General features: G+C 42.6%; 1 protein-coding gene across 1 annotated transcript; it reads right to left on the bottom strand.

Moving 5' to 3' along the window:
* Positions 1 to 2,543: 2,543 nt before the first annotated feature.
* Positions 2,544 to 13,264, bottom strand: CHIA (chitinase acidic). The gene is given in 13 exon segments (XM_043573415.1): positions 2,544 to 2,919; positions 3,674 to 3,725; positions 3,727 to 3,816; positions 3,903 to 4,022; positions 4,759 to 4,944; positions 5,227 to 5,350; positions 5,532 to 5,656; positions 8,167 to 8,332; positions 8,979 to 9,059; positions 10,816 to 10,954; positions 10,957 to 11,015; positions 11,540 to 11,573; positions 12,731 to 13,264. Coding segments are annotated over 13 exon segments (1,521 nt in total). The 5' UTR covers positions 12,795 to 13,264; the 3' UTR covers positions 2,544 to 2,638.
* Positions 13,265 to 14,194: the final 930 nt, after the last annotated feature.

Below are 14,194 nucleotides of genomic sequence, written 5' to 3'. Positions count from 1 at the left end.
CAGTAATTTCTGCATTCTAGACATGGTGACAGAATCAAAATCTTTATGGGAGGGGCGCCTGGGTGGCTCAGTCGGTTAAGGGTCCAACTTCGGCTCAGGTCATAAACTTGAGTTTCGTGAGTTCAAGCCCCGCGTCGGGCTCTGTGCTGACGGCTCGGAGCCTGGAGCCTGCTTCGGATTTTGTGTCTCCCTCTCTTTCTGCTCCTCCCCTGCTCTCTCTCTCTCTCTCTCTCTCTCAAATAAATACAGATTTAAAAAAAAAATAAAAAAAATCTTTATGGGAAAATAGTGGCATTGGAAAAAGATATTAGTCTGGGAAACCATTCTAATCTAGCAACTGGCCGCTGTGTTGTTCAAAGATGCTTTTCCTCAGAGTCAATGGCCCCTTTCATGTCCTTCACCAAGACCAGTTCCTTGCATCCTCCTGTCCCCTCAGTGTTATTTGCCATAGCACTGACCTAAATAGAAACTCCTTCCAAAGGGACCGCCCAAATTCCTATGCTCTATTTTACTCTAGACTCTCTTATTCTTTGGTTAGAGATGCGATTACATTAATAATAATACTCAATTTTACTGACTTCTGCTTTCACTTCCTTATTGATGACACTCTCATATTTATGTTTCTGACCTCCAAAGCATGTCATGTAAGCACTCAGAAGTCAATACATCAGCTGTCATCACCCACAAGTGTGATTTTCCCACATTCTGTAACCCTATGCCAGCCTGTCTTCTCAGTGGTGAATTTAGAGCATATCACCACCTCTCCATCCCTGCTATAAACTTCCAATGGCTGCACAGCTCACTTACAATAAAATCCAAACTTCTAACCATGTTGCAAGACCTGGTGTGATCTGACCCCTGCCTATTTCTTTCCTGTGCCCACTACCCTGGCACAACCTCGGTCTTTTTTCTAGCGTGCCATGTTCATTTCCACCTCAAGGACTTTGTACTGAAATGCCCTCTTCCCAGATCTCAAAATGCCCAGCTCTTCTTGAATGTCAAGGCTTGTCTCATATGGGACTGCCCCACAGAGGCCTTCCTGTACTGCCCAAACTAAAGTACTTCCCGCCCCTTGTCACTTTCTGTCACTGTTACACTTTTTTGTCACTGTTACTTTTTTTTGTATTTTACACCGTCAAAATACAATCGTCATAGGGGTAGAGTCCCTATCTTGTTTACCACTATATCTTTAATACCTAGAACATTACCTGGCACATAATAATCAATAAGTGTTGTGAGCTCATGATTATGTGGTCATTACCCAGAAAGCTATATGTGCCTCATCACTACCACCAAGGTGGCCACCAACTATGTGAACACTGACGCCTGTATCAAGGGAGGCAATAAAGTATGGTAGTCAGGACTCTGAGCTCCGGAGCCAGCCTGCCCGGCTTGGGATCTGGCTCTGCAACTTAGCTGTGGCTTAGCTTGGGCAGGTGACCTTTGTGCCTCAGTTTCCAGCAATTAATGTTATCTTCCCTCACAAAGTGGCCGGGAGAATTAAATAATAAAATACAGCTAAAACACTTAGAACAGAGTTTAACATACTGTAAGCCTGCCAGAAAAAAGGAGTCATTATATTGTTATTATAGATTCTTTTAGTTGCAATAAAGGAAACAAAGTTAAGCCAGCTTAAGCAGCAAAGAGGAATTTATCATATAGTGACAGGGGTGCTTTACCAGAGCCTGAAGGCAGAAAGGCATCTAAGTCTCAGGAAGGATCTAGAATCAAAAGGTGGAAAGCCATCTGTAAGTGTTCTCCAACTGGCATGGTGGTTTTTCTCTGTAGCTCCCCTTTGGTCTTCTTCTTGCTGTGTGCCCAGGGCAACTTCCCTTCTCTGCAGTCTCTCACTATATAGCTCCTGAGTTTACGCATCCCAAAACAAGCCACTCTCAGGGTGTGACAGCCATTCCTTGTCCGTTGCAGAGTTCAAGTGTTGATAATCAGATTGGCCCTCTTGAGTCTGATGTCCATCCTAGTCAATCAGCCAAGCCAGGCAAGGAGACCATGCAGTGTAAGCACAGCAGTTGGTGACCATTGTCATGGTTTCAAAGAAGGGGAAAATCTCCTGATCAAGGGACATGGCTGGCCCATGGGGTAGGCAGACATTTCAAAAGGAGTCTATGTCACAGATCTTCCCAAAGCTGCCAATTTAGAAGGTGCTGGGCCAGGTTTGGGATCTTAACAGTTGTGAACACAATGCCCCCTGCTTCTGCTTTTTGAGCAAGCCACACAGGCCTGTGCTCCCTGGTCTCACAGAGTCACTTTGGCTCTTTCCCGAGGACAGTCACCAGGCTACAGACCTATTTTCTTCATGTCCTCATCCCATCCCAGCACCAAACATCCAAACATTTCCTCCGTTATGACAGCCTCCAGCCTTCAGGCAGATCAACTGAGGCAAACAGAAGACTGTGGGGTTGTGCTACCCCCCCCCCCACTTCCTTACACACTCTTTTGCTCTCCAACCCCTGCACAGCCTGTATTTTCACATCTAGAAAGGTTTCCACCCAAATCACTTAAAACCAAAGACACTCATGTTTTGACTGATGGCTTTTATTGCAGAACTCTAGGCAGGAACAAGATGCACTAAGCAAGGGAGACTGTTCCGAACCCTCGGGAATGGAGGCACAGGTCAGGTTTATGTCCAGTTGCTGCACTCACAGCTGGGGTCAAAGACAAGCCCCGCCTGGCAATTCTGCTGGTATGTGACTCCATTCACGTACCTTCTGTGCCAGAAGGCATTTCTGTTATTCACCACGGGGTAGAAGCCTTTGGCTTTGCCGGCACAGAACCCACTACCCACAGAACTGCCTCCAGAGCTGCTTCCGGAGGAGCCGCTCCCGCTTCCACTTCCGGTCCCACTTCCGCCGCTGGGAGGAGAGGTTATGGGCTCAACTGGCTTAGCAGGGCCGGTGCAACCCGAAATAGCACAAAGCAGATTAGTGGACCTGGAAGGGGCACCCAGATTGCCTTGAGGTGAGGAGACTAGTGGCCTTGAGGTGAAAGTCTGGAGGTGGAGTGCTGTTAGCTCAGGATCCCTGCCAGCGAAGAGATCACATGATTACTCCATATTAGGGAATTAGGAAGAGCTATAATTTCAAGCCACTCCAGTTTTAAATTGAAGACGTTCTCTCTTCTTTATGATGTCAAAATCATTAAAAAAAAAAATCACTGAGCACCAGTATGTACCAAATACTTTCCTAGGATCTGGGTATATGTGGCAAGCCAATAACCTCTGGGAGAAAAGTCTGGAAAAAAATTAGGGACGTGGTATTTGTCCTGAAGTACAGACTAGAAACATGTGAGCAGTGCTGAAGGCTCTTGTTCAATCTCCAGGAGGGCTGAAAGAGACTATTAATGAGGGAGGGGTTCATAGAAAATAAATGCTTATATATTGAAAGTCAGCCTAATTTCTTGAGGCTTTCTTTTAAGATTTAGCCGACCTAGAAAACTCACCCAGGTAGGTCTGGCTTGCCATAAAAGCATAACATGGCTGACCTGGAAGTTCAAGGGTAGGGAAAGAATGCAGCACCTGTGTTTCAGCTGGGCAAGAGCAGTGAGGTGAAATGGGAAGTGACTCCCTGGACAGTGGGGGTGGGCACATATTAGAGCGGCCTTTTGAGTTAGAGAAGGAGCATTTGTCTACCCTGGGCATCCTCCTGTTGTCACTTACTTGCACTCTGCAGTCCAAGGGCTTTCTTCAGGGTATTGATCAGGGGGAACTTGGCCCTGGTTGCAGAAAGTGCCTGTGAAGTCATCAAGGTCTATGGCCCAGACCATGGCACCTCCAAAATTGTTCTCCTTAAGCCACTGAGCCTGCTTAAGGATAGAGGACAGCAGAGGTCATTTTACTTCCCTGGACTAAGGCTGGGCCCACAGCATGGCAGAGGGGCTGACCTTACCTTGATATCGAAGCTCTTGACATTATCATAGCCAACCCACTGGTTGCCCTGATAGGCATAAGGAACATCCTGAGGGGTGTCCCATGCCTGAGTGGCTCCATTTTTCAGGAAGGTACAGATCTTTAAAAAATCAAGAGATTCAAATCTTTTAAATGTGACTCCCATGAAAGAAAAAAATAGACACTTGTTTCCTTGTTTTGTTTTTCTCATGTCTCTAATTGGGCGATTTTTCTGTTTTCTAGTTACGGGTTGTTATTTGCAGTAAATAAGATCAAGTTGCTTTTGAAATACTCTCGTTATCCCTACTCTTAATGCTTAATTTTGGGAGCCCACATTAATATGAGAGATATAGTTCTTTCATTCCCTTAGGTGCTAATATAAATGACCTTAAATCTGCAGTCTGATGCTTGAATATTGCACATTATAAGTGCTCTTCAGGCGCCTGGGTGGCTTGGTCGATTAAGCGTCTAACTTCGGCTCAGGTCATGATCTTGAGGTTCGTGAGTTTGAGCCCTGCATTGGGCTCTCTGCTGTCAGCACGGAACCCACTTTGGATCCTCTGTCCCCCTCCCTCTGTGACCCTAGCCCACCTGTGCGTGCGCGCTCTCTCTCTCTCCAAAAACAAATAAACGTTTTTTAAAAACTCTAGAAAAAATAAGTGCTCTTCAGACTGGATTAGGTAAGTGAGTTGATTATTTAAACACTTGAAGCATTTAGAGTGATAGCTGTGTTTTAAGTAGATAAGTAGTGGACTGAATGAGCATTCAAGCTTTCTGCAGATTCTAGCCCTAAGGCTACCGTTCAGCACAGCCCATGGAATTCACAGAATTTCCATTGTACAGCCCAGTCTGCCTACCTCATAGTAGGCCCAGAACCCAGACTGCCTGGTAGAGGGCCCAGGAGGACCAGCACCAGAGGTGGGGGCACCAATGCCAGTGTTGGAGGGGTCACTCAGGATGACGGTGTGGCCGTAGGTAGGGAATCCAACGATAAGCTTCTCAGCTGGGGCCCCATTTTCCTTCCAGTAGTTCATGATGTAATCCTGCAACGGCAGTGGGTTAGCCAGAGGCTCCACCCAGCTGATGACCCAATGCTTAGTGACATTAGTCCACTGTTCTAACAGGCAAAATTGTACGATGTTAATAACAGATAGGTAATATTTCTTCAAAACATTTTGGTGAAATCATAGTTAACGGGATATGATCAGCCACTAAGGAGCATAGTTATCCAAGTGAGACATTTGCAGAATTTTCTTTGTCCCCGAATCTCCATGTGATTTACAGCCTCATCTCTGGTCTTCATGTGCATGCGTGCAGAGACTTACCACATTGAGGTAGGCGTTGCTGCCCTTGTCAGTAGGGTATTTGTACAGGGGGCTGTTCTCTGCAGTGTAGCCCTCCCAGGAGCCAGGGAGGTCATAGGTCATGACATGGATGTAGTCTAGGTACCTGGGGTGGGGTAAGGGATTTAAAAACATTTCTGATGGTCATCTTCCACACATATGCAGGCAAGCGATACCACTTCCAAAGCCTCCTAAACAAGGTCCCTGAATAGCAAGTCAGACTAAGGACAAGTCTACCTTGCAAAAGAGAGAGCTACAGGAGTTTGAGGATAGGGTGAATCACTCACTGGGACAGCTGGAGGATCTCATAGCCACACTGGATGTTGGAGATGCCAGCAGCTACTGCAGCAGTGACCATCAGCCTGGGCCTGTTGATCTGCTTGGCCTCCTGCTCAAAAGCGTCACGCATTTCCTATAGAATAAGCAAGCACTGTAGGTCATCTATGAATCTGATTTTAGCTCCTTGAATAATCATGATAGGTATGTTTGTATAATGCTTTTCTTTTTCAAGATGTTTCCATGTGTTTTATCTTACTTTTTAGTCTTTCAATATTCCGATAACGTACATAGTATTGATGATACCAGTCCATTTTAGTGGTATCTAAGATGAATAGAAATTAGACATTTTCACCAAAGTCCCACAGCAAGTTAGTAGCCAGTTCATGACCAGAATGCAGGTCCCAGATGACCAGTCAGAGCTCCACTTATATCACTATACTTTGAACTCACAGTTGCTGCAGGAACTTATATCCAGCTTTTAGCGGTATAGATGTTGCTTCCCTTCATCCAGTAAATGAACTACTTTGTAGGACTGACATCCCGTCAAATGAAACGCTGATTTGGCCAGTAAGGGAAGTGGCTACAGCCAGGTGATAGGTTCCCATTCAGCCCTAGCACCTTTATTTTGTATGACTCTAATCTCATTCGGAGGACTGGGTTCAGTTTTTATAACTGTGTTCTTAGGGTGTGCCAGAGTGTGTTCCACGGAAGGGTGGGTCTGAAAACTGTCGTGTGGTACTGGTTAAAGGAAGTAGGATATTTAAACTGGAAGAAGAGAAATTATAGGTGGGATGTTGTAGCTGTCTGCAAATATTGAACTGATAGATTACAGAAGGTGTTTTTTTCCTTGGTTACTTTAGTGGGTGGAGCTAGAACCAATGACTGGAAGTTATAAATTATGATTGGAGGCATGTTTCGGCTAAGAATAGAGATGTTCTTTCTGATCTCTCGAGCTGTTCAACAAATAAGTAGATTGACTTTTCAACTAGTGAGTTACTTAATATTGAAGCCCTTGGAGGCTGGCTGATGATCTGCTGTATGGAATAGTATAGTAAGAATCTCTGCTTGCCTAGTGGCTCAGTCAGTTGAACATCTATCTGACTCTTGATTTTGGCTCAGGTCATAACCCCAGGGTTGTGGGATCGAGCCCCACGTTGGGGCTCCATGCTAGTGTGGAGTCTGCTTAAGATTCTCTCTCCCTCTGTCCCTCTTTCCTGCTATCATGTTCTCTCTTTCTCTCTCTAAAATAAATAAAATGAAAAAAAAGTTAAAAAAAGAAACTCTCTATTTTGAGAGGGTAAATTTAAAAATTATCCTTGGATCTTCTTACTCCATTCAGTTTTCCTTGATGATCTCTTAATTATCTTCCTCTTCTGATGACTTCAATACAGTATATCAAGTCAGGTTCTTTGTCCTGAGCTCTAGATTGGTCTTCATTCAGTGACTACTGGGCATTCTTATAGGAGGTCCTATAGACTCCTCTCATTCTTCATGTCCAAAGACAAATTCACGAGTCCTCCTTGTTCCAAATCTACTCTTTTTGTATTTACATTTTAGTTAACAGGACAACAAGGCACTCCTTAAAGTCAGAAACTGGAAGCCCTATCTTTTCCACTTTCAATTGGTGTCCAAATCCAATTGATTCTACCCTTGCATACTTGCCCTTTCTGTCCTCTGTTCGGTTCCCTTGGCATCTCTTGCTTGACTTACTGCAATAGCCTAACTGTATCCCTGCCTTCCTACCTCCTTTGAATTTATCCTCCATGGTTAAGCCAAGAGTTGTCTTTCTAGAACACAAGTTTCATCCTATCTTTCAAAGCTGCCCCACTACTTTCAAAGCTGCCCCATAGCCTTTAGAGTAAAGTCCAAATTCCTTAACATAATGTACAAGTCCCACATGGTCTTATTCCTGTGCATGTGTGGCCTCACAATCGTCCCTCTGTCTTCATCTGTGCAGTCCCCATCTTCGCTTCGTTGCTAATACTAGTTGCTTTCAAGACTGAGCTCAAGCGTCCCTTTCTCTAGGAAACTCTTCCTGATCCTGCCCCAGAGCAGAATTAGGTTGCCTCTGTGCTGCTTGATCAAAGCATACTGTAATTGTTGGTTGTTTTCCAACCTTCCACCTCATTTCATGTTCCCTAAAGCCAAGGATTATCTTATTCTTATCTCCAACCTGACACCTCACCCAGTGTCTGGGACAGAGAGTAAGTGCTCAGTAATAACAGACAGTCTAGTAGTGTAATGGTTAGAAGCAGTGGGCTCTGTAGCCAGACCGCATGGGTAATTATGACACCTGCTAGGCGTGAGATATTAAGCAAGTTACCTAAACCTTAGTTTCCTCTGTAAAATACAGATTATGGTACTTATAGTATCTAGATCATAGAATAGGTGTACAGGTGAAATGAGTTATAATTCTTAGAATAGTAGAATACAGTAGAATAGTGCCTGGCATGTAGCACACACATGTTGTTGTTATCCTTATGAAAAGCTTAGAATGAAGGCATGCTATCTAAGAATCTTTGGGATGCGAAGATTCTGTCATTCTAAATTCCAGTTTAGTTGCACTTGGGAACCACCAGATTATCATTGGAAGGAATAGACTTTGAATCTTCTTGGGCTGGAGATTGCCACATCTCTCCTCACCTGCACCGGGACGGTGAAGAGATGCTTGTCCTGAGGGGGGCTCCCACAAGAGCCAGGGTACTCCCAATCAAAGTCCAGCCCATCAAACTCATACTGGCGCAGGAATTTGATGACTGAGGCAATGAAGTTCTGGAGGTTCTCAGGAGTGGAAACCATGGCAGTGAAGCTGCAGGAGACCCAAAGAACAAACACAGGGTGAGGGAATGCCTTGGCGGTCCCAACACCTTGTAGTAAAATCAGACTTTTATATTTCTGCCTCAGAGCTCTTCACGGAGACCCACAGCCCAGATGTACGTATGCTTCTGGCTTTCTCCTGTCCTTTGTAATCAGTATTCCGCCAGCTGTGGAATCTCAGCACTCCATTTATTTTGTGATCCACCCGGCTCTGAGCTTTCTCCTAGGTTGCGCTTGTTGCTTCGAACACATGGTTACCCAGCTCACTGTGTTCTCCCTCCAGATAGCCCCCCAAGTTCATATACCTTCAGAAAGTCTTGTTTATTTGCCTGGCTTTCTCTTCTCTTCCCCCAGGAGGTAAATAGAAGTGCTATAACACCCTTTGCAGGGGTTGTGTTTTTGAAATACTCTAAGAAGAGGTTGTTTTGAAATCTCCGTAACTAAACCCCTGTGAATGGAATCTCAGAATATCCATCTAAATGTAAACATATAAAATAAATTGTGGTCTACCTTAATATTGCTATTCTGGTAGAGTAATTTATTTCAGTAGCCTGTTTGTTTAATGTGGATCCTTCATACCCTGTCTTAGATTGTGAAGTCTAAAGAAACACAGCTTGTTTTCAATAGCAAATGAACACTAGGCTCTCCCACAGAGGACTTATGGGGCAGTTCCAAAGTTCCAGCCTCCAATGGCCAGGAGAGTTTTCAGCTGGCTGTTCCTATAAAGCAAAGGATAGAAAAGAGAAACTTCAAGATCCATGAATCCTTCTATTTAAAATTACATCGCTTTACTATTGGGTCTGGTCATATACTTTGATGTTGCCTTGGTAAGATATTCTGTAGGATAATTTTCCTTCACTACTGAAGACTTTCTTTATAAAAATTGTGTTGTTATTCAATACTTAGTGTAATACTAAGTGAAATAAGTCAGTCAGAGAAAGACAAATGCCATATGATTTCAAACGTGGAATTTAATCAACAAAACAAATAAACATAGAAAAAAGAGACAAGTAAAAAACCAGACTCATAGCTATAGAGAATAAAATGGTGGTTGCCAGAGGGGATGTGGGGGGCTGGTGGGGAAGATGGGTGAAATGGGTGAAGGAGACCAAGAGTACACTGTATCATGATGAGCACTGAGTAATGTAGAGAATTGTTGAATCATTATATTGCACACATGAAACTGATATAATTACGTTAATTATATTTCAACGACAAAAAAAATTGTGTTGTTATCATAAATGCACTCAAGGGATGTCAGGATGTCTCAGTCAGTTGAACATCTGACTTTGGCTCAGGTTATGATCTCACGGTTCATGGGTTCAAGCCCCACATTGGGCTCCATGCTGACAGTGTGGATGGAGCCTGCTTGGGATTCTCTCTCTCTCTCTCTCTCTCTGCCCCTCCCCTGCTTTTGCTCTCGCTCTCAAAAATAAATAAACATTAAAAAAATAATAAATGCACTCATAATTCTTTAGGGAAGTCCAAATTATGGGACTGGATTTTGTAAAATTAGGAATCGAATAGCAATAATATATATAAAACTTAAAAGCATAATTGAATCATATTCTATTCCATCAGATGACATATTGCTTGAGCTTAATTGCTTTCTCAGCCTCCAAGATAATGAATATAAATCAATTGCTTAAAGTTATGTACACTTCCTGGAATAGCAGTTCTCAAACAGTTCATACAAGAATGGAGTGCAAGTGTCAGAATGGGAAAACATTAAAATTCTGAGTTTATAGCCTCTTTCTCAGAGATTCTGATTCGTTTGGATTGGGAGAGGGTTTGGCATATTTATCAGGTGCCCCATGTGATTTTGATTCACAGTCCATGGATCATACCTCAAGAAATACCACTCTAAAGGAGTTTATTTCCTGTTTATCATAACTTAAATTCTAGTAGCTACATTCAAGACAATACCACTACTGATTGTAGCAATGGCCTATAGCCTTATTTCTCCTAGAAATAGCTAAATTGAGCAAATCAGAAATTAGGAGATACTAGGGTTATTGTTTCTTTGTTTTGTTTCATTTTTACACAAATAGAACTTTAAAACTACAGTAGACACTTCTGATTTTTTTCAGTTCAGTGATGTCTGATCTTCAGTATCTTCCACCTCCTGCTCTCTGATGTGAGTAGCTAAGATGGCTTGCAGTTTCTTGGGTCATAAAAAAAAAAAAAAAGATATTGACAGGGAATCAAAGACACAGACCTGATATATTTTGAATACCTTCTAGAGAAGGCAATGTGTTATGTTATCTATATGTCTGCTACTTAAAGTATAGTTCCTGGACCAGAAGTATCAGTATCATCTGGGAGCTTGTTTGAAATGCAGAATCTTGGTCTCTACCTCAGTCTTGCTGTCTCTGAACTCATTTTAAGAAGATCCCACATGAGTTGTTTCCACATTAATGTTTGGGAAGAACTGACCTAGGAGATAACCAGATTAGATATCTCCCTCTCTCTTACTTGTTTTTCAGGCCGTTGAAAGCTTGATAGAAAGTCACATCATCCCATTCAGTGGTGGTGATCTCATTGTTCCGCATCCCAGCAAAGGCATAGATCAGGTGAGTACAGAGGCAGGGGTCAATGTCATCAGGTTTGAAGCGCCCAGGCCTGGCTGGTACTGGGCCCAGTTAGTGAAGTAGCATGTCAGCTGGTAAGGAGAACTTGAAAGTAGTAAGAAGTGAAAACAATGACCTGATATAGGTGCCACTGAAATGCGCTGTGAATTTTGGCCCTGCCTCTGTTTCCCTCCCTTTGCCTCCATGCCTGATCTCTGTGTGGTGGTGCTGAATGTAAATACCCTTGCAGCTGAGTTCAAAGATTCTAGTTTGGAAACTAGTGACTGACTTGGAGTTGGTTATTTTCCACTTCAACAGATTCATTTGGGGATCTTAAGCTAAGAACCACTTATGAAAATATGTCCGGTAGTCCTGTGAAGCCTGGTGAATACCAATTTATAATGCCCGGTGGTCATGCTAAAGAGAATAGCAGTGACAGCCAATCCAAAACAACAGATTTTCTCAATGTCAAACCCATCTGTCTGTGAAGTAGACAGTAGTTCCCTTTCCCTCATGTGGCCTATCTCTTGATTTACTTAAAAAAATACATTAATCGACAATTGCATTATGAGTAATTTATAAAGATTTGTGGTTTATGGTAGGAAAAGGTAAAAGACAGAGTTCATGACTTACCTAGCTGAGCATTCAGCAGAAGGGCCAGACCTAGAGTGAAAGAAAACACATGTGCTCTGTACCAAATGTCTATATCCTGTAGAATCTAATTCTGAGGCCTTGGGTGCCGTCTTATGTGCCATAGGTTGTTATAGCCCAGTGACGCTTGTGGATTATGCCGAAGAGTAGGCTTTTCAGTGAAGGCACCAATAGATTGACACTTCCCTCCTCTTAGTCAAAAATGGCCACGGTGCTCTCTTCTTCCACCTTCCATGTCAGTAATAAATGTCACTGAATGCAGAGTTCAAAGTCTACTATCTATGGAAGATGTACTTACTGAAATTACCCAGAATGTACTGTACTCAATGAGTACACATCCATCCATGCTTCACCTCCCTGAACTGGGGAGTACAGCCTTCCATAGACAGGGCTCTAAAGCAGTGAATTCAACATCTCCTGGAGCTTGGATTTTTTTTTTAGAACCACCTTTTAGGAGCCCTTACGGTAAAAGAGAAGAACCATGAACTGTGAGGCAAGACTCCAGATGCCTCTCCCTGATGCCACTTCGGACATCATTGAACTACAGTTTTCATTTAGAAAAGGTCCTGAAACTATAAAAAGTTTGTAAATCACAGCTCTAGAACAACTAATAAACTATGGCTATAGCTTGGCTCTAAGCAATTTACTCACTTAACCCCTTTAAATGACTGAATTTCTAGCTGACATTTTTATGATACATTAGCAACTCAGTAGGATAGTAGGGGAGAAAAGAGAAGTAACACTCGAAACAGCAGAACAAAGATAACTTGCATAATTCTATCTCCGTTCCTACTAACTTTCATCCCTGGAAAAGTTAGACCAAGGACGCAAGCATGTAAATAAAAATAATAGCAATTAAAATGAGGCGGCGCAGGAAGATGAATGGAGAACAAGAAACCATTGATAAGGGATGAGAAAGCCAGACAAAGCATTGGAAGAAAACAAGCCTTTCTTTTAGGAGCATGTCCATGGTATCAGTGAGGGTAGAAATGTTACTAGAGTCAACTGAAATTAAGAGAATATGATTTGTGTATGTCAGGATTCTCTTGGAAATTGAAAATGATGAAAGAAGAATGGAAGAGCCTAGGGGCGTAATGCGAAGGCTATCAGATCCAGAGAGAAGAAGAAATCAGGTAAGAGTAAGGCTCTGTCTCTGACTGGAGACCCACCTGTGAGGAGAATAAGCTTTGCCATGGCTGTCATTGGTACTGGTCTGGCAGAGAGAGCCTGCATTTGCTTTTTATACCATCTGAGTCCCAGGTTATCACGAGGGATTCCAAGTGGAGAGGATGAACTCAGATGTGTATATAGCTAATCAGTAAATCGATAGATCTCCGCTCCTACAGACACTACACCTTAGACCTGCAACCTACGCTCCCCCACAACCACCACTTTCTCTGCTCAGTAACAACAAAGCAATGCTATGACCCCTAATAAGGTGGTGGGGACCATCACAATGGAAACCACCAGCTTAATAGCTTTTATGGCAGTTCCCAGGGCTGATAAGCATCTGGTTAAACATTCTGATTACGTTTTTGTGTTGTGGACATTTAGTGCCTGGCATCAAAGCATGTCTTTATTGAAAAGTAAATAATAAAAACCCTTAGAAGTTATTAGCTGTCTTAAAACCTTTTTTCCTCATGGAATTTTTCATGTATAATTTGTACAATCAGTACAAACTTTCCATCTTTAGGTGCTACTTTCTGAACATTTTACCCACACCTGTTCTTAGGAATGACTTTGTCATGACTATATGATAATTTTATCTAAGAAGGCATGGTTTCCAAAATGTCCCCTCTGAAGGTCAATAAGAACTCATTAGTGTTCCATAGTTCCATAGTTCCAAACATCCAGAAGATGTTAAAAAAATTTTTTGTCTTGCCGATGGGTAGAGACGACAGTGATGATATTGAAAGGAATCTCTTTTAATAGAAATATTAACAATTTGACTATGTCTAGAATTTTATGTTTGGAATTAATTCCAATCAATGTTTCTAAACATTATCCACTACCATTTATGACAGGATGGTCGTAAATTTCCATTTTAGGCAAAATGGTCTATTTGTTGTCCCCAAACATGTCTTGTGTGACTTTGCTTATACTGTCTCTCCACTCTTTGCCATAATGTCTTCTCCTTCTTCTCACTGCCTGCCCACTCTTCCAATTCTTCAAAGCCTAGCTCAGACCTTCTCTTTGAAGCTCAGTGATCTTGTCTTCCTCTGAAATATCTTAGGTACTCTAGTACATATTGTCTGTACCATGTATATGCTACTGTCTTGTACAATACCCGGAATGTAGTTGGTGGGCATATGGGTGCCCATCATGGGATATCAACACCTTAGCCCACTTACTGTGAATGCAGACTGGCTTCTCTATCACATTTAGAAACAAAATTGTACGTATTCACCCAACGATATTTCGGTCCTGAGTGCTTAGTTTCTACTCGCAGGACCAGAGAAGGTCTAGTAGAAATGCTGCCGTGGGGGTGTTGGTTGTGAAAATAATAATATCAACAAACACTATGTGCCAGAGATTGTTCTGCATGTTTATATCACTAGGAACTTATTTTTGCAAGTGACTAAAACCAACTGTAATAAGCACAGATTGGTATATTGGAAAAATATGAAGAAGCT

This window comes from Prionailurus bengalensis, chromosome C1 (genome assembly GCF_016509475.1).
Source record: "Prionailurus bengalensis isolate Pbe53 chromosome C1, Fcat_Pben_1.1_paternal_pri, whole genome shotgun sequence".
Lineage (NCBI taxonomy): Eukaryota > Metazoa > Chordata > Mammalia > Carnivora > Felidae > Prionailurus > Prionailurus bengalensis.
The sequence above is the reverse complement of the archived record's forward strand: the minus strand, read 5'-3'. Positions and strand labels throughout refer to the sequence as shown.